The sequence below is a fragment of the Furipterus horrens genome, unplaced genomic scaffold, assembly GCF_987537825.1.
Source record: "Furipterus horrens unplaced genomic scaffold, mFurHor1.1.pri manual_scaffold_17, whole genome shotgun sequence".
Taxonomy (NCBI): domain Eukaryota; kingdom Metazoa; phylum Chordata; class Mammalia; order Chiroptera; family Furipteridae; genus Furipterus; species Furipterus horrens.
The window spans coordinates 85,636,255-85,656,151 of record NW_028327187.1 but is presented as its reverse complement, the minus strand read 5'-3'; the positions used below and the strand labels follow the sequence as shown (position 1 = coordinate 85,656,151).

General features: G+C 34.9%; 1 protein-coding gene across 3 annotated transcripts in view; it reads left to right on the top strand.

Moving 5' to 3' along the window:
* The window catches only part of KDM6A (lysine demethylase 6A), a 201,082-nt gene that overhangs the window by 171,721 nt on the left and 9,464 nt on the right, over positions 1-19,897 (top strand). For all 3 annotated transcript variants that reach the window (XM_090264983.1, XM_090264982.1, XM_090264980.1), the window contains 6 exons: positions 428-492; positions 568-642; positions 1,125-1,273; positions 7,278-7,392; positions 11,150-11,337; positions 12,410-12,551. In XM_090264983.1, coding sequence (XP_090121109.1) covers positions 428-492; positions 568-642; positions 1,125-1,273; positions 7,278-7,392; positions 11,150-11,337; positions 12,410-12,551 — 734 coding nt within the window. The remainder of the gene's footprint in view (positions 1-427; positions 493-567; positions 643-1,124; positions 1,274-7,277; positions 7,393-11,149; positions 11,338-12,409; positions 12,552-19,897) is intronic.

The following is a 19,897-nucleotide window of genomic DNA, read 5'->3' as shown; positions in this document are numbered from 1 at the left end:
GGACAGACCTTTTGTGTGTGTGTGCACGCGCATGCACACACACATACACATGCATACATCTACCCCTGCTAGTTTAGAAATTTTATAATCAGGATTGCTACTTCTTAGGCCTCTTCACTTTTCCTTAAATTTTCTTTCCTTGAAACATGGAGCAGGAATGAGAATCTGTAGTTTGTTCCCCTTATAGAAAAATGTTAATAAAGATGATTTCTTAGGATAACATCGTGGCTGATGGAGGAGGTTGGATACCATTGACTTCTTGGGTTTTTATGTAATATAGTCTATGAAGAAATTTTCATGTGAAAAAGGCACACTGAAACTTAATTTCAAAACGCAGATAATGCCATCAATCTAGATATGAACTTTTCTCTTGTACATATGATGGAAAGGCTAGCTGGTTACTTAATGGTTTTTGCTTAATCTGTAGGAAGAAAATGAGAAAAGGAGTCACCATAAAGAACACTCAGATAGTGAATCTACATCTTCAGATAAGTAAGTTATCTTTAATTGTCCATTTAATATTTCTCTTTAAAATGAATGTTTTTAATATTGTCTCTCTTTTTTAAGTTCTGGGAGGAGGAGGAAAGGACCCTTTAAAACCATAAAGTTTGGGACCAACATTGACCTGTCTGATGACAAAAAGTAAGTCTTTGTAGTCGTCTGTGAGGTGATGTAAAGAGGCATCATTTGTAAGATTGCAAATCCGGTAGTTTCCTCTTCTTCATTCCTTGTCACTTTTCTAAGTTGATATAAAAATTTCAGCTAAATTATTTTTGCTAGGTTTTGCAGTTACAATATTTTCTTGACCTGAAACCCTTGTCATTATGACCCTGAGTGTATGATAATTATACAATCATAACGGCATATTTTATGATTAATAATATAACTAAAAATTGTACAGTTATATAAAGTTAGTCAGATCTTTTCTTGCTTAATTTTTATGCTTTTCATTAGGCTAAAGTTGTCAGAAAATTTAAAAATTTAAACATTTCAGTATTTCCTTTGTGAAAGTAAAATATTTACAGATTTAATTGTTTTTCTGATTGGAACACAAGTTTGAAGAAATGGTTAATGTCTACAAATATTTGTAGCAGAGTTTCATTCTTAATCTTATTTTGTTGCAGGTGGAAGTTGCAGCTACATGAGTTGACTAAACTTCCTGCTTTTGTGCGTGTCGTATCAGCAGGAAATCTTCTAAGCCACGTTGGTCATACCATACTGGGCATGAACACAGTTCAGCTATACATGAAAGTTCCAGGAAGCAGGACACTGGGTAACTTTTATGAACTAATATAACTCCAACAATTGAAAAATAGAATTAAGTGAAGTATACAAGAGAGAGCCACATTCTTTCCAATGTATTCCATTCTATTTCATTTTTAAAAAGTGTGGATTACAATAGTCTAACTGGGTCTCAATGCACAGTTTGCAAAGTACATGATGATATGGAGACATTACTGGACTCGTCTTGGTATCTAGTCTGGACTTCACCACTAGCTAAGCTTGTCTCTTGGCAAGTCACATTCCTTCTCTGGGTCTTCTTCATTTGTAAAATGAATTGCATTGGTTTTAGACTCTTAAATTCTTTCCAACACTACTGTGCCATCTTCTCCATGCTGCCTTACGTTGACATGAAATTTCATCAGGTGATGTTCAAAATTTAATATTTAACTATTCAGAAAAATACTGGTAGTAATGAGTTCAGCTGTGCCAGTGCCTGTGCATTGCGTAATCACCCTCAGGTGTTTCTTTTTGCTACTTAAAGCAGCCATAGTTTGAAAACCAAACTGCATTCTTCTTTGTTGCCTACTTACTGAGTAGTAGCTTAAGAGTTGTTTCGTAATAGGCCTATGCTTGCTTCTGGGTAACATACATCAGTGGTTCCCACTCCTGGCTGCTCATTAGAATCTCCTGGTAAGCTTCTTAAAATATATATATAATTTATTAATTTTTGGAGATTGTGATCTAGTCATCAGTTTGTTTTTTAAGTTCCCCAGAAGATTCTAATGTACAGCTTAGGTTGTAGTAGTTTTTACCCTCAGGCCATTCAAAGCCCAGTTCTGTGATGTTTTATCCATAGTTGGGTAAAGTTGAAACAGTTATGGAATAAATGGCAGAAGACCTGTCTGCTCCACACTGTGTTCCCACTTTAGACACTGATGTAAATACTGGGCAAGTTATTTGAACTCTGGAGTTCCTTTTTCCTATATATGTAGTATTGGATTAGTTCTATTAAGATTCATGAAAACGTCTCTCATCCAATTTGAATTATTTTATGTAAATAATGTCCTCAAATAAAAAAGAACACAATTTTTCATTACAAATCAAGGGTAAAAGTAAACTTGATATATTACTTCTTTGTAACTGTGTGCCTAGACTGTTTTGGTTTTTTGTTGGCTTGTATACAAGGCATTAGTTTTTCAGAAACATCCCATGGAACCTTAAAGAAATTCTAAAAAATTCCCTTATGGGGTAGCACTGTCCAAAAGAAATATAATGCAAGTCATATATATGATTTAAAATTTTATAGTAGTCATATTAATATAAAATGAAATAGGTGAAATTAAAATTAATTTTAATCCACTATATCCAACTGTTATTTCAACATGTAATCCATATAAACATTATTGGAATATTTTTGCATTTTTTAATATTAAGCCTTCAAAATTATATACTTAATAATTACCAGACATCTTAGTTTAATTAACCACATTTCAAGTGGTTATTGTATTGGACAATTCAGTCTTAGAAGAAATGTTGTAGTTGACCCTTAAACTGTTAATTCAGTTCAATGTTTTAAAAAATTATTTTGAATACTTTTTTATGGAGCAAACACTTGACTTGGTTCCTGGAGTTACAATAGATAAATAAATGTTACCTGCTTTAATGGACTTTATGATCACTCCTGTATGCTCTAAACTATAGAGACACCCTCAGACTCTATCCTAAAATACTTTTAGGTGGTTCTGTCCCAGCACCTCTAGTTTTAATTAGAGCTAAATTTTATTTGGAGTCCATGCCATCAAAATTCCAACTGTGTACCCATGGTAAGAGACATTTTTAAGTATTAAGAGTACCATCTTCACATTGTACTGTAATATATAAAAAAGACTCATGGTATGGTGTGCACAGGGTGTGATGAGAACACAGCTACATTTTTTTGTTGTTGAGGTAAAATTCACATAAAATTAACCCTTCTAAAGTGTGCAGTTTATTTGCATTTAGTTATTCACTGTGCTATGCAACCATCACCTCTGTGTAGTTCCAAGACATTTTTATCAGCAAGGAAACCCCATACCCATTAAGCAGTCACTCCTCATTCTGCCCTTCCGTCAGCCCCTGGCTACCACTATAGCAGGTCCTCAGTCCTTTCATTCAGTGTCATTTTGTTATAACTCTTGTTTATATCAATTAGCCTATGGCAAAATTGGTTTCGTTATACATCATTTAACCATAGGTCCATGAATGTATCAACAATGTTGATACTGTAGTCTGCTTTCTGGCTCTATAAATTTACCAGTTCTGGATGTTTCATATAAATGAAATCATACAATATGTTGCCTTTTGTGTCTGCTTCTTTCATTTCGTGTGTTTTTGAGGTTTGCCCATATTATATCAGTATTTTCTATGGCCAAATACTATTCCATTGTAGGTATGTAGAATATTTTGTTTATCCATTCATTAGTTGAGGGAAATGTGGGTTGTTTCACATTTTGGTGTAATGAATAGTGTTTCTATGAACATTTGTGTACAAATATTTGTTTGAATACCTATTTCCAGTTCTTTTGGTTATACATATACCTAGGATTAGAATTGCTGGATCATATGAAATTCATATGTTTAACTTTTTAACTGCCAAACTGCTTTCCACCGCAGCTATTCCATTTGACTTTCTGTCTGGCAGTGTACTCAGACTCCAGTTTTCCCACATCCTTATAAGCGAACACTGATGATTTATAGTTTTTTATCTTATCATGACCAACCCAGCGCACCTAAAGTGGTTTTTCAGTTGTGGTTTTAATTTTCATGTATTTGTTGGCCATTTGTATATCTGCTTTATAAAAATATCTATTCAAGTCTTTAGTTCATTTTTAATTGAGTAGTTTGTCCTTTTGTTGTTGAATAATAGTTCTTTATATATTCTGGATGTTAATCCCTTATCAAGTAATGATTTATAGATATTTCTTCCTCTTCTGTAGTTTGTTGTTTCACTCTTCATGGTGTCCTTTGATGTACAAAGTTTTTAATGTTGATGAAATTCAGCTTATCCACTTTTTTCCTTGGTTGTTCGTGCTTTTGTTGTCATATATAAGAAACCATTGTCGAATCCAGGGTTGCAAAGATTTACCCTGATGTTTAGTTTTTAGTATTTTATAGTTCTAGCTCTTATATTTAGATTTTTGATCCATTTTAAGTTAATTTTGGTTTATGGTATCAGCAAAAGGTCTAACTTCATTCTTTTACATCAGGCTATCCAGTTGTCCCAGTACCATTTGTCAGAAATACTAATCTTTTCTCTATTGAGTGGTTTGGGCACCTTTGTTGAAAATTAATTGACCTTGGATATATGTATGGTTTATTTTGGGAATCTTAAAATTCCTATTCCATTGGTTTATATCTCTATGTTAATACCACACTAGTTTGATTACTAGTTTTGAGGTACATTTCAAAATTGGGGAGTGTGAGTCTTGTCACTTACGTAGTGACCTTTATTGTACTTGTTTATATCTCACAGTTCTTTGAGTTACTATAGTGTTCTTTCATTTCAGCATAAAGAACCCTACAGCATTTCTTACAGGGCAGATTGACTAGTGACAAACTTTAGCTTTCATTTATCTGGGAATGTCTTAGTTTCTCCTTTTATTTTTCAAGAATAGTTTTTCCACATATATAAAATTCTCAGTTAATAGTTTTTTGTTTCAGCAATTTAAATGTGTTATCCTATTGCTGGACTTCATGGTTTCTGATAAGAAATCAGCCATTAATTTGATTGGTGGTCCCTTGTATGTGACACATCACTTCTTTTCCTGCTTTCAAGATTCTCTTTGGCTTCCTAGAGTTGATTATATTGTGTCTTGGTGTATATCTCTTTCTTACTTGGCGTTCCTTGAGGTTCTTGGATGTGTAGATTCATGTATTTTGTCAAGTTGGGAAGTTTTCAACCATCATTTCTTAAAATATTCTTACTGTCCTTCTCTTCCTTTAGGACTCCCACAATGCTTATGTTAGTATTTTTGATAGTATCCCACAGGTTTCTTAGGCTCTGCTAATTTTTTCATTCTGTTTTCTTCTCAGAATAGTTTCATTTTATCTAGTTTTTCTTAACTTCTTTTTTCTTAATTTCTTTCTCTTTTTGCTTGCTTTCTTGCTTTTTTCTGACTGGGACATACTTGCTTGTTTCTTTGCATGCCTCATAATTTCTTTATTGAAAACAGTTTTATTTATTTACTTATTTTTAATAGCTGTATTCCCTCTTGGATGTGGACCCTGAAGTCTCTGTTCCTTTAGTATAGTGCTCTGCTAATATTTTGACATTTTGAATATTATGATGTAGCCATCGCAGAATTCAGATTCTTCTCCATCTCCAGGGTTTGTTGTTGTTGCTACATACAGTTGTGGGTTATAGTTGTCTATTTGTTTAGTGACTTTTCTATACTATTTTTACAAATAGTGTGTTCCTTGTCATGTGTGGGGACTGAAGTCTTTTTTTCTGTCATCTCAGCAGTTAGCCAGTGACTCACAGAGATTTTCTTAAATGCCTGATGCCTAAAAATAGGAAAGGAAGAAAGTGGAAGAAAGAACAGAAAGAAAAGGGCGGGGGTGGGGGAGAATTCTGTTTTAATTCACTCCTTCTATCCGTACTTAGCCACAGTGCTTACAACTCTGCTTTAGCTTTTACCTCCTTGCTTGGGCTGAGCATAAAGATCAAGAAGAGGATAAGTTTATTGTATTCTTAGTTTTTTTGTTTTTTGTTTTTTGTTTTTGTTTTTGTTTTTAGCATGTTTCCTGCCTTGGTAGGCATATGGCTTTCTAAATTCTCCAGTATACATAGGAACTTTTCAAAGAGCTTATTTCCCTCAAATCTCGCTCCCCAGCTTTTCCTATCGGGCTTTTGCATGTCTGTTGTTTGCCCGAAGTAGGTGTTGTGTTGTTGTTTTGGGGTTTTTTTTGTTCGTTTGTTTTGTTTTGTTTTTTTGCCCCTGGTAGCATCAGCTTGTTTATTAGTCTCTTGGTGTTTTGGGCGAACCTCCTCCATTGTGATACTTGCTCTGATAGACTTCTAAGGTATGTGAAACAAAGAGAAGCCCCTTGTGTCAGTCTTTTGGGGAAACTCCAGTCAGGTCAAAACAGAAACATATAATTCTTTGGGAACAAGATCCACTCTGCTCCCTCTAGAACAAGGGACACTCACACTGTTAACACAGACTACTGTTTTTAAGTCCACTACCACACCAGTAATGGGGATGGGTAATAAGGTAACTTAAAATGATACAAAAAACTCCTAACATGTTTAGGTTACCTTTTTCTGGTCAGAAAATCTCTTGGTTGCTGTAAACTTTGACTGTCACTCAGAGTTCTGGTAAGACTGCTTCTGATAGTTTTTACGGGGGTGGGGAGGTGTGTGTGTGTGTGGGTGTGTGTGTGTGTGTGTGTGTGTGTGTGTGTGTGTGTGTGTGTGTGTTTCTGTTTCTGCTTCTGCTTCTCAAGAGTTCCTCCACGGTTCCCTGCTTGGCACCACTCTTGCAGTACATTTTGAGAACCAGACTTCTAGCCTCTTTACTGATGTCCTAATACTACTTCTGAGAAATAGGGGTTAGTCCACAAGAAAGGTGGCAATGATATTAACAATAGCTAATGTTTATTACTTACCATGTGTTAGACACTGTTTGAAGCAGTCATTATTTCACTGATTCCACAAAACAACACGGTGATTTATTGGAATCGTTATTATGTAATCTTACATATAAGGGAACTGAATCATAATGAGTTAGCAACTTGCCCAGATTCACTTAATGACTAAGCCAAGGAGCCTGGCTCTAGAAACTAAGGTTTTAACCATGATTTAGACTGCCTTCCATAGAGGCCCTTTTTACTGTACAAATTAGTAATTGATCAAACTCTGCTCTAAAACTAGACTTGACACACAAAAAATACTATAATGATAACTGAATACCACTAGAGCATTCTCTGTTGAAATTTCTAAGGTTTCATTTCTAAAGATACATTTTCTATAGAATATAGTATGCTGATCCTTTTTTTTTCTTTTCATATTTTAGGTCATCAAGAAAATAACAACTTCTGTTCAGTTAACATAAATATTGGTCCAGGTGACTGTGAATGGTTCGTTGTTCCTGAAGGTTACTGGGGTGTTCTGAATGATTTCTGTGAAAAGTAGGTTTCCAAACTAAATTTTCTTTAAACATAATTATTTAAACAGTGTTGCAAAGGACAACTTACTAAAGGTGGAGATGGGATGTCCTAATGCATGTAACCAGTTCTCACTTACCATTCAACAGAAAATCTATTCAAAATGATTGGATTGCAAACTTATTATTTTGTGTGTTGGGAATACAGTAAGATGCCTTGAAGCCACTTCATGCAATAGTAATAGTCTTGAATTTAAAGGATAGAAAGTTGAGTTGTTTATTAGGCTAATTGAACAACTGATACATAAATACTTGTTCATGTGAAAGGTTTGTATTCCAAGAAAAAATGTTTTTACTATAAATGGTTTCAAAATAGAAGAAATTCTATAATTGAGCACCCTTATAGGTTGTTAATAACTCAAACTTGAACACAGTACTCTTTGCTATATTATTATGATATAAATTCATTTTTATTTTTTTAAATTTTTTTTAAAACTACCTACTCTGGCAACTTTTCCTATAAAGTAATATTATAAAATCTAATCAACTATTTCAGATTTTGTTTTCTATAGTCGAAAGAACTCACCTGGTGGAAGTGTTCCTTTCCTAGAATCCTAGAAATAGCCTTCATTTATTTGTTTATCTTGTGTTAAAAGGTACCTTGGAATTGTTTCCTTTTTTTTTTTTATTGATTTTTTTTTTGAGAGAGAGAGACAGACATCGATTTGTTGTTCCACTTATTTATGCATTCATTGGTTGATTCTTGTATGTTCCCTGACCAGGAATTGAACCCGTAACATTGGTGTATCAGGGGTGATGCTCTAACCAATTGAGCTACCTGGCCAGGGCATTCTCATTGGTTTAAATTGTAATGTTTATTTAAATGGAAACTCATTCTCTCTCTCTCTCTCTCTCTCTCTCTCTCTCTCTCTCTCTCTTAAGTACTCCATTATGCAAGCATCTGATATTTTCAGTTAATAATATTAGAAATTTATTATGGTTAATATATTCAGTGTTAGTCCCCTACTCCAATTGAATAAAGGGGGAAAAAACACCAAAAACATTTACATATGTGAGATTTTGGAAACCAGTTATATACATATTCCACATACTTATAATTTTTTAATTTGGGGTTAAAGAATTTCTGTTTCTGTAGAAGTCTAAATTCAGTAAGAAATGTAAATACAATTGCAAAAACCATATTAATCTAAAATTTCCTATATATAAGCAAAAGGTAATCACCTTTTATTGTCTTTGCTATTTAACCACATAGGTTTCCTTCAGTGTAAAAATGCTGAAGATGTGGAATTTTCAATTTTCAAATACTTGATAAAATAATTTACTTTAACTGTATTTATTTTTATGGACTAGCAACCTGGTAGTAGCAGAGAAAGAACAATGTCACGTAGAAAATCTCCATTGTGCTACAGAAAGACTTATTTCTTTAACTTTGAGATAGTATGTTGTTGCAGCTACAGTACATGTATTTTAGAGTAGGGATGGACTATTTTTAGGATTTCGTTTTCTATCTAAATAAAAAGGCAACCTGGGAACAAAGATAATTAGAATCGGCAGCCGTCCGTCTTGAGAGACGATGGTGTAGCTTCTTAAGAGTCTATCTGCACTGCCGAGAATGGCTGTGCAGTCCGACTCGGGAGTGACACGGTATCTGTCTCCTCCCGTGTTGAATCGACATCTTGCGATGACGCTGGAGTGTCCTCTCCAGTGAAGCTGAAGCTACAGAGCCTGGGCAGGGTGATATGGAGGGTCTGCTGTTGCCCATGCAGCAGACCCCCCCTCTCTTCGCAGCTGAAGGGTCCAAGGGAAAGACGGAGTTAATACAGCTTGGCTTCAGGTGCGCCGCAGGAGTTGCCGGTGTTGACTACAACGTCAAACCGCCTTAGGGACTCCGGCTCCGGATTTTCTGTCGGGGTTTACTCCCTTAGCCTTTCCCCTGAAGAGGTATGCCGCAAGGCAGCGGAGGTTTTTTGGAGTCAGAGTTTTCCTTCTCTGATGTGCCCTGACTGGAAGATCGAACCAGCGACACTTAGCTCGCAGGCCGACGCTCAATCCACTGAGCCAAACCAGCCAGGGGCCAATGATATCTAAAAACCTTGAATTGGGGATAATAAAAATGTCAAGTTAGTACGAAGAGCTAGGTAAATTTAACTAAGTCGCAGAAATAGTACTTGCTACCTTAACATTTCAGCATAATTTTGTTTTGCTTAAGGATTGTTATTTTATACTGACTGGTATTGGCCATGTCTGTAGTGTGTTTTATGACTTTAAATAATATCTATCTTGAAATAACCATTCATTTGAATAAATGATAAAAAGGGTGCTTGCTGTTTTATAAGTTTGAGGGTTTTTTTGTTTTGTTGTGTGTGTGTGTTTACACTTAGTTGTTGATAATTTGGTCATCTTGCTTGCTTGCTTTTGTATAGAAAGATTTCACCAATTATATGACAGCAACACATGGTGACGTAGAGCTAGGATTTGTGTTTGTAGCCATATTTTGCTTTATGGACAAATTTTTCTGGACTATATCTTCTTAGCCATATCACAAACAATAAGCCACTCCATATCTTACAATTAGGCTAACATCGGCAATCTATTCTAGAATTTGAAGAGCAGCCTTGGTTTTTTGTTTTGTTTTATCTTTTTAAGGAAAAAAGTAGGGCTGAGATTCCATGTAGGTTAGAGATTGCTAAGCTTTTCATAAAGGTCCAAATAATAAATATTTTAGGCATTGCAGTTCATACAGATTCTGTCACAATCATGTCATTGTAGTATATAAATAGTCATAATATGTAAATGAAGGGTCATGTCTGTGTTTTTATAAAAATTTTTATTTATGAAAACAGGCAGGGGCCTGGATTTGCCAACCCTTGATATAAACAAAAAAATGAAATTTAAACCAATGAAAATAATTTAAAGTTGCGCTTTATCATATCCTTTAACATAAGACAAAGAAATAAACTGAAGGCTATTTCTTAGGTCTTAAGGAAAGGCACATTTAAACACTGGAGGTTTTTCATTCTTCAAAATGTGAAATCTAAAGTAGTAAGTTGAATTTTAAAAAATTCTTTGGTAGAAGTTACTGTGTAGTTTAAAAAATATATCATGATGAAATAGAATAAGAAGAAGCTGGATTTTAAAGTAAAAGCTTAGTAATGTGATCTTTAGAATGTTTCCAAAGTATATTGGTGTTGGTTGTGGTGATGATGGTTATTTGTGCATGTGTGGTGGTTCATTTTTCCTAGTCAACCAGTTATGAAGTCCGTACAGACTGACATCCTGTCCCCCTTTCCTGCTTAAGATTCAAAATAGCAGTAGAGACCACCTCTGCTTTCTAGTCAGAAATAGAGGTTCCTAGTACTTAGTATCTGTCAGTAGTGTTCCTGTTTATGAATTTAAATGACTTGATGTCTGTTTTGCCTTCCAGTACCTTTTAGAGATTTCTCAATACTTCAGGGTGAAGGATTCAATCAAGTGAAGTGAAGCTAAATGTTTATATATAAGTGTTGCTTAAAAGTAGTTTTGGATTTCATTTGGATCTTTAAAAAATCATCTTAAGGAAGTAATACTGATCTTTGCTTAAGTCATCCAGAACTTAACTGTAATTAATTTTACTCACTTTATATATGGCAGTTCTTTTTGCACAAGCAATTAAGTTCCAATGCAATGAACACATATTTTTTAAACTTTTGACATTGTCTTCTAGTTTTATAAGGAGCTTATTAAAATACTTGATTTATTTGCATTATTTTATCTTATTTCAGAAATAATTTGAATTTCCTAATGGGTTCTTGGTGGCCCAACCTTGAAGATCTTTATGAAGCAAATGTTCCAGTGTATAGGTTTATTCAGCGACCTGGGGATTTGGTCTGGATAAATGCAGGCACTGTTCATTGGGTTCAAGCTATCGGCTGGTGCAACAACATTGCTTGGAATGTTGGTCCACTTACAGGTATTTTAAAGAATATGCTAAAGTAGTTTAACTTATAAGGGATTGTATCTGATAGGTCTTTTTTTTTCTTGGAATATACCCCACTATAAATTGGAAGAAGAGTGTCTCCTTGGATAAAAATTTAATTTTGTAGTACAAGAAATTAAATTCAAATTAAATAGAAATTCAAGACTATAGATCTCAGCAAATAAAAAAATTATGTCTTTATATACAAGGAAAGTATCTATTATTTTCAAAAGCAATAGACATTTATTATTCCTTTTATAATAGTCCAAAATGGGTATTTGTGGTCAGTGGGTAGCTTTCCTCCATGTGATGATTAGAGTGCTTGGTTTGTTTTATAAAGGAATCCCTTTATGGGAAAAAGCAAACTAGAGTAGTTACTCATTCTTTCAAATGTTTCTTTTATCTGGTCGGCAGCCGTCCGTCTCGAGAGACGATGGTGTAGCTTCTTAAGAGTCTATCTGCACCGCCGAGAATGGCTGTGCAGTCCGACTCGGGAGTGACATGGTATCTGTCTCCTCCCGTGTTGAATCGACATCTTGTGATGACGCTGAAGCTACAGAGCCTGGGCAGGGTAATATGGAGGGTCTGCTGTTGCCCATGGTATCATATGAATAACCCTTTAAGTCAGATTTCATTTGAATAATGCCTGTCTTAAGGCAGTAGTAGATAGTTAAGATTAAGAATATGGCCTTTGGAGCCAGAAAGCCCAGGATTAGGACCAAGACTTGGCTCTTGCAACGTAGGCAAGCTATATAACCTCTCTGGGCCTCAATTTTTTCATCTGTATAATGGGGATAATAAAATTAAAAAGGTGATGCTAAAGATTAAATTAAATAATTATTAAAATAGCTCAGAACGATACCTGGCACATAGTTACAATAAGCACTCTTTACATGATTGCTGTTATTACCTTAATTATCAGAAAAAACATAAAAATTATTTTTGTAATGTTTTGAGATTTTCAGAATTGATGTTGATGATATCACCCAAGAAGGTGATAATGGTTATCTTCATCTATTTTGGTACTTTGGTGCTTTATAACTGTTTTTTTTTCCCCCCCCCCTAGCCTGCCAGTATAAGTTGGCAGTGGAACGGTACGAATGGAACAAATTGCAAAGTGTGAAGTCAATAGTTCCCATGGTTCATCTTTCCTGGAATATGGCACGAAATATCAAGGTCTCAGATCCAAAGCTTTTTGAAATGATTAAGTAAGTGCTTTCTAAAACTGCTGTAGTCCCTCCCTTTTGGGGGAGTGTTAACTATTCAATATTCCACCCCTCCACCCCCTGCCCAATGGAAATATGTTGACATAAAATGGTCCAGAAGTTGAGCAAAATGTAATACAAGAATCCACATGTTAAAAGTATTTTTCTCTTCCAAATAGTCAGTACAGTGTGGTATAAAGAGGATCAAAAGTACAAATGACTTTTAAACCAGTAGATTCACAAACCTGTGCTTCTCCACTACCTTCTGAACCCCCTGATTCCTAGGAGAACTTTAATTTTAGTATTGAAAGATAGCCCTTAATATTGGGGGTAAGAAAGGATGTCACAAAATAATTGCTGGTATAGAGAAATTAGCATTTAAATATAGGGATTTGACTAAAATGTCAATTTTTTATTTGTTTTAAAATAAATCATCAGCTTTATAATTGTCCCCTTTTTTAGCTGCTTTAAACATGTAATAAAAGTGATTAGAATACATATGTCTTAGTAAGCTTTTATTTATTGTCAGTTTCTATCCTAGCTATTTTGTGAATCTATTTAGAAGTAACATTTTCAAATATAGTGTTACATAGCAGTGTTTCCCTAAATTGTACTTTCTACCCTTACTATTTGTGCCCCCAAAAGGTAGGGAATTCTAGTCAAAGAAACATGGGAAATGATGGTTTAGGTGAAGTTCAAGTCTTGTCTCTTTTTTTTAAATGATTTAAAGACTAAGTGTTGGTGTATTTTGTGAATGGAGAGAAGGATTATAATGTATTGTGTTTCTCCAACCTGTTTGTTTGACCATTATCTTTTGAAGAATTGATCTCCTTATAAAACTCATTTTGGAATATACTGCTTTATACTCACTGATAAAAATAAATGTCTTTGTTAAAATAATACTTATATTAAGTATTTTTCCTGCAGCCATATTAATTTGGTCAGCACGAATTTTTAAAATACTGTCTTTTCAAACTGATCATGACTTATTAAAATGATTTCAAATCTAAGTCCAAAATTTTATTCAAACAAAAATTTTGTGGCTAAGGTAATATGTCCCTGAATTATCTTATGATATAGTCTTTTATCAGTTGTACTGTTCTATCTAGTCCTGGGCAGAAGTGGTAGGAGGAGGCAAAAGGTAACAAAAACTAAATCATAGCAAGTAATGTACAAAGCCTTGAAAAAATTGGATTTTAGGTGTCATAATCTATGCCTGTAATTGGTAGTAGGGTAGGGGAAGATAGGCTGTTATATCTCAGAATGGTACATGGTTCTGAATAGCAAATCAAGGTTGCTTATGGGGAAAAAATTGTCTGAAGTCACTAAAGATGTTTAGTTAAGTTGGAGATAGGCATAAACTGGAGGCTAATTCAGATCACCTGAAGGTAAAAGGCTGGTATGGTATAGAAACCATTTATCCAACAGCTATATAGACTGGAAATAACTCATTAGATTTTAGATAGGTTAGGATTTTATAATTCGAAAGGATTTTAAAGGTCATTTAAAAGTTATTAAGGTCCTATTTAATGCAGTAATCCCTTGTATAGTTTTCATAACTTGTGGTCATCCAACAATGTCTTGAACGTTTTCATTACTTCACTATAATTCTTGAAGATTCTTTGCAAATTGGCCTAAAATCTACTTGACATTTGGTCCCAATTTCCCCAGTATATTTGGGATTTATGTAGAATAAATCCCATTCAACAAGTGTTTGAGAAGCAGCTCTATGCCAAACACTCTTCTGGGCACTAATGATAGATGTACTGGAGTGAAAGTTAAAATCCCTTCCCTCAGGGGACTTAATTTCTGGTGGAACAAGACAGAGAGATCTCCAGGTAGATAATTAAATTACTGATAAGTACTATGAATAAGGTAAAATACATAATATTTGGGTTGGGGGTGTGGTAAGAGCTGCTTCTTCTAAAGTGATCGGGGAAGGTATCTGAGAAGATGAGTTTTGTGTTTAGAACTTAAATATGCAAAGATCTAGGAGTAGAACATTTCAGGCCCAGGGAACAAATGAAGGCTGAATTGGGAACAACTTTTGCATGTTTGTAGGACAAAAAGGTCAGTGTGACGATAGAGTGAGAGAAAGAAAGAGGGGTGGCAATTGGCAATAAACTAAGTAAACAGGAACCAGATTGGACTTGTTTGGACATGGACATTCAGGACATGGTAAGTTTATGTATTAGTTCTGGATGTTACAGGTTACCATTAGAGAATTTTAAGCAGACAAGGGATAGATCCTAATTTTTAAACTTTAAGAAAATGAATCTGGTTGCTTTATAGGGAATGGATTCCAAGGGGCAGGGTTAGAAAAGGGAACAGTTAGGAGGCAGTTTTAATAGGACAGACGGACCCAGACAGACATTTACCCATCAGGGTGGAGAGAGAGATCAAACTAGGGACTATGGTGGAGATAAAGTTCACAGGACTTGCTCATAGATTGGGTGGTGGGGAAAGAGGAGAAATGGAGACTTCATTATCATAGTCTGTTCTTCTTCCAACCTAATCTTCATTGATTTAAACTTCCCTTACCTCTGTCACCTTTTCCATACATCCTTTTAATTTATCATTTTCCTTCTTAATATTTGAAATGTTGAGTGTTGACATTTGCATCATCTTTGTTATAAAGCTGTTCTACTGAAATTGGATACACACAATTTGGGTGTTTTTTCACCTAAAATCACTGGTGATACTGATATTCCTCATACCTTCCTCACATTTTTTTAACCTAAATGCACTTACATATTTATCTTACTCCATTTTTACCCTGCATTACAAAATGTCCAATCATTTGAGTCTTGATTTTATTCCTTATTAACAGTTCTGCACCCAGCTTCCATTGTCATGAGATGTGATTAGCAAACATTTTGTTACCACACTGATTGAAAATGTTAATCATACATCAAACCTATAGGCCTTGCTTTATAAACTTCCTTTTTAAAATAGTCATTCAGCTATTGTTGAAAATATACTTTTCATCAGCTAACAATGCTCTCTTTCTTTTATTTGTACTTCCTTTCATTTGTACTTTTATTCACTTAATGACTACCAACTGTATCCAAGGCTCTTGGCTAGGCACTGAGAAGGGGTGTGTGTGTGTGTCCTGTCTTGAAGTAAAAGTTTGTACATATAAATAAGTATATTGAAAGAAATACAACAACAGATGCACTGGATTCTTTCCAGGCCCAGGGAGTCAGAGAAATCTGTGTATTTTGTGAGGCAGATATGTTGTGCGAAAGGTGAAGATGTGGAGGTAGGGTGAGAAAGTTTTGGTGGGTTTTTAACTAGTATGATCTAATTTTGATTTCATAAATATCTAGTTTCTGGTAGTTAAATACAATAAGCTTCTGGATGAGAAAGAAGAGTGAGTCAAAGATATGTTGGCTTTTCAAGTCTGGGTTCTACATGGTTTGGTAATAATACCAGTTAATAAATTAAGCTTGGTATTTAGCCAAACAGTAAGCAAAGTGCTCCCCAAACTATCTCATTTATTCCTCTCAGCATCCCAAGGTCATCCACTTGTTTAGAAACAGGATTTAAGCCCATATCTGCCTTATGTAAAATCCATTTGTGTGTATCAGTGCCATAGGACTTCATTTGGGGGCAGTGCAGGTTTGAAGAGCCAGTAGAATAGTTGGAAAGAGCTGTTTAACCGAAACAGTTGGAAATGCAGAACTCTTAGAGAGCAAAGTCAGAGTTGACTGGCTAGGGAGTCTTCTACCTAATGGTTTGTGATTGCCTTGAGAGGAAGAAGAGGATTTGGGGACAGTCTGGGGAGTATATCTATTGAATATTTAAGAAAAGCAAATAGGTGAATTAGATAAAGGTCAGAAGAGAGCATGGAGAATATACTGTTATGAAAATAGAGACAAGGGTCTTTTTCATAAGCTCAAGTTTGCTGTAAAACTATTCACATCATTGCTTTGGTCTTCAAATTTAGCATCCTGCCAACAAAGGTATTGATTTGTTCTGGCTTCTGTGAGCAAAACCAATTCTTTTTAAAAAATCCTCATCCAAGGACATGCTTACTAATTTTAGAGAGAGTGGAGAGGGGAGGGGAGGAGAGGAAGACTTATATCTGTTGCCTCTTGTACATGCCCCTGACTGGGGACCAAACCCACAACCTAGGTATGTGCCCTAACAGGGAATCAAACTTGTGACCTTCAACCAACTGAGCTACACTGGCCAGGGCACTCACTGTACCAATTCTAAGGAAATGGTGTTCTCCCTCACCATTTCTTCCGTCTGCTTTGAGTCATTTTCTTCATCCCCTGTTCACTCCACCATCCATACCAATGTGGCTTTCTACCTTTAATATGCCCCTGTCACTTCCCTTGCTGGGGTCACCAGTAACCAACTATTTTATGCCTATTAAGGCACAAATGTAAACTTTCTTTTAAGTTCCCATTTATACCTGAAATCTGACCCCCACTTACCTTGTCATCCATTTTTCCCAATGCTGCCTTGAGATGTGTGCTTGAATTTTCTATTTATTTTTATAATTCTATTTGCTATTTTAAACCTTCTTTAATATGCATTGTAACATTTACACCTTTTTTCTCCTCTGAATTATCTTCTAGTAAAGCATAAATTCAGTGTACATTGAACATATGCATTATATAGGTTATTTAAAAGTATATATATCAGCGAGATATAAGAAGTAGAATGGAGAAGATATACAAATACAGTTCTCTCTTCCTTAACTTTCTCCCTGAAAGTAATTGTTTTTAATTCATAAATACTGTGAATCTACAGTGTATGATTTTTTTGGTTTTCACAGTTAAGTGGTCAGTCTGCCCAATCAACATGAAAGTAAACAAAATTTACCTTGTGCCTTCTCATCCACTCGGCTGATACAGTGAACTCTACTCAATTCTTTTCATTCTTTCATATTTGTTTAATATTTATTTTGAACTGAGTTGATACTTGGGTATTGTGCTAGGTGACAAACGAATTTGATCACTTCGTGGGAAAATAGTCAAAACAGTAAAATACATGATCTTTACTATAATGATGGAAAAATTGGTTGAAAAAAATGTGAGGAGCCCCCAGCTGTTGTGGTTAAGTTGGTTGGGCGTTGTTCTGCAAACTGGAAGGTCACCGATTCGATTCCCGGTCAGGACACATGCCTGGGTTGCCGGTTTGGTCCTGGGTTGGGGGTGTTTGAGAGACAACTGATCAGTGTTTCTTTCCCCTTCTTTCTTCCTCCCTTCCCCTCTCTCTAAAAATAAATAAATAAAATGTTTTTTAATGGGGAAGCACGGAGGAACGTACTTCTGAAAGAGGGAAACATTCAGGAAGGGCTTCACAAAAGTACTACAGCTTCATAATTTCTTATCCTAAACCCATTAGGCCAAATGTGTTTTGGTATTCAGAATTCTTAGGATATAGTAAGGTGATAAAGTGCATTTACAATATATTTTACCTTCCCAACAAGGTGTGTAGCAGTATCCTAGAATTTCTGCAGTAAAACCTATAGTCACTCTGATGAGCTAAGTGAAAACTATAAAAAGCCTCAGGTCGAGTTTCAACATCAAATGAGTTCATGCAAAATTTATGAAAAATTTGTAAGATTGTAGTAAATTATGAGCCTATATTTATAATAAGTGATTTAACAATGGGAAATGATGTTACCTCCTATTGTCACCTACTGTCCCTCCTTATTTTGAGAATGAATTGCTTGTGGTTATTTAGACCAGTCAACATCATTCTTTTTTTCTTTGCATTTTCAAAATCAAGTTGGGTCTTTTAGAGCTCTGCAATTTCATAGGTCATTTAGTAAATCTCTTCGAATTGGTACATTCTATTTTACTAAAAGATACTAATCTTTATACTTCACATTCTTCCAGATACCTCCTACATTACAATGAATCAAAAGAATATTCATTATCTTGATTACTTCTTTCATTTCATAATGCAGTGAACTTGACTTGAAAAGTTCACAGCCTAACTCCTTAGGAAAATTTTAGTGGGAGCTCAAGGCATAATTCCTCTTTTGATTTCCTTTAACCTTTTAAGTGAAAAATGTTTTTTACACATTCCCCATATATTGCAAACAAACTTAGTTTCTCCTTCTTTAGACAAAACACTAAAATTTCTCTCAGGTTTATGCCCTACTTGTTAGCTGTTGAGCTTTCATTAGCTATTTTTGAAGTAGAGCAGTCCCACACAAAGAAATGAATTAAGAAAGACATAAACATAAGGCTGCTGATCTCTTCCTTTAATTCATTGAACTATGGTAGTTTTTCTATGTTGATATAACTTACTCTCCTTTAAAATATATAAAATTTGCATATCATACATTGTTACATGCCCCCCAAACTTGTTTTATCCCCCCACCCCCACTTTTTATTATTATTTTTTTTAACTATAAAAATTATTGAAAGACTTAAGTACAACGAATACCTACATAACCCCATTGGGAGTCATCAGATAAGTCTTTGCCACAAACCCTCTCCTCTCTGGCAACCATCAGTCTGTTCTCTTTGTCAATATAAACAAAGTCATAAACTTAATTTCTGGTATCATTTTGTCATTCTTTTTGACCATTTTATAAAAGCACTCTTTCAGTTTTTAAAAGTATCATTCACAATAGTAACACTTTATGTGCTTTTCCTGTGCCTTTTGTTATATGTGTAATTACTATATTTGTTATTTGCCTTTCCTTTTCAATTTTTTTTTTATGTCTTGGAGTCTGTGCTGTTTTACACCCCAGTGAAATATTACAGGCACAGCAGCATTGTGTAGTTATTTGGAGTCCAGCTTACCTTCATATCTTAGATTCTTCATTTACCAGCTGTGGGATCATGGACAAATTATTAAACAAACCTATTAGTCTCATTTCTTTTTCTGAAAAATGAGGATAATAATTCTATCTAATATAACTTTTATGATTATTGTTTGGGTCTTAGCATAGAGTAAGCTGTTGTTGTTATTAATATTACAGAAGCCTCAATCACCTGTTTTTTAAGTAAGTTAATATTCACTGACCTAGTATGGTGGTTCTCAACTGTTGGCAATTTTGCTTCCCCTCCCCCTCTTCCCCAGGGGACATATGGCCGTGTCATGACTTGACTGGGAGGGGTGCTACTGATACTTTGTGGGTAGAAGCTAGACATACAGCTAAAAAAATCCTACAGTGTACAGGACAGCTCCCTCCCCATGTCCCCCCCCCAACACACACACACACACACACACACACACACACAATTATCCAGTGCAAAGTAACAATAGTGCTGAGGTTGAGAAATTCTGACTTAATGTAATCTAAACTAAACTCCTTTGAAATAATTTGTTTTATGTTCTTCAGTTGGCACTCATCGCACAATTTTTTCAAATTA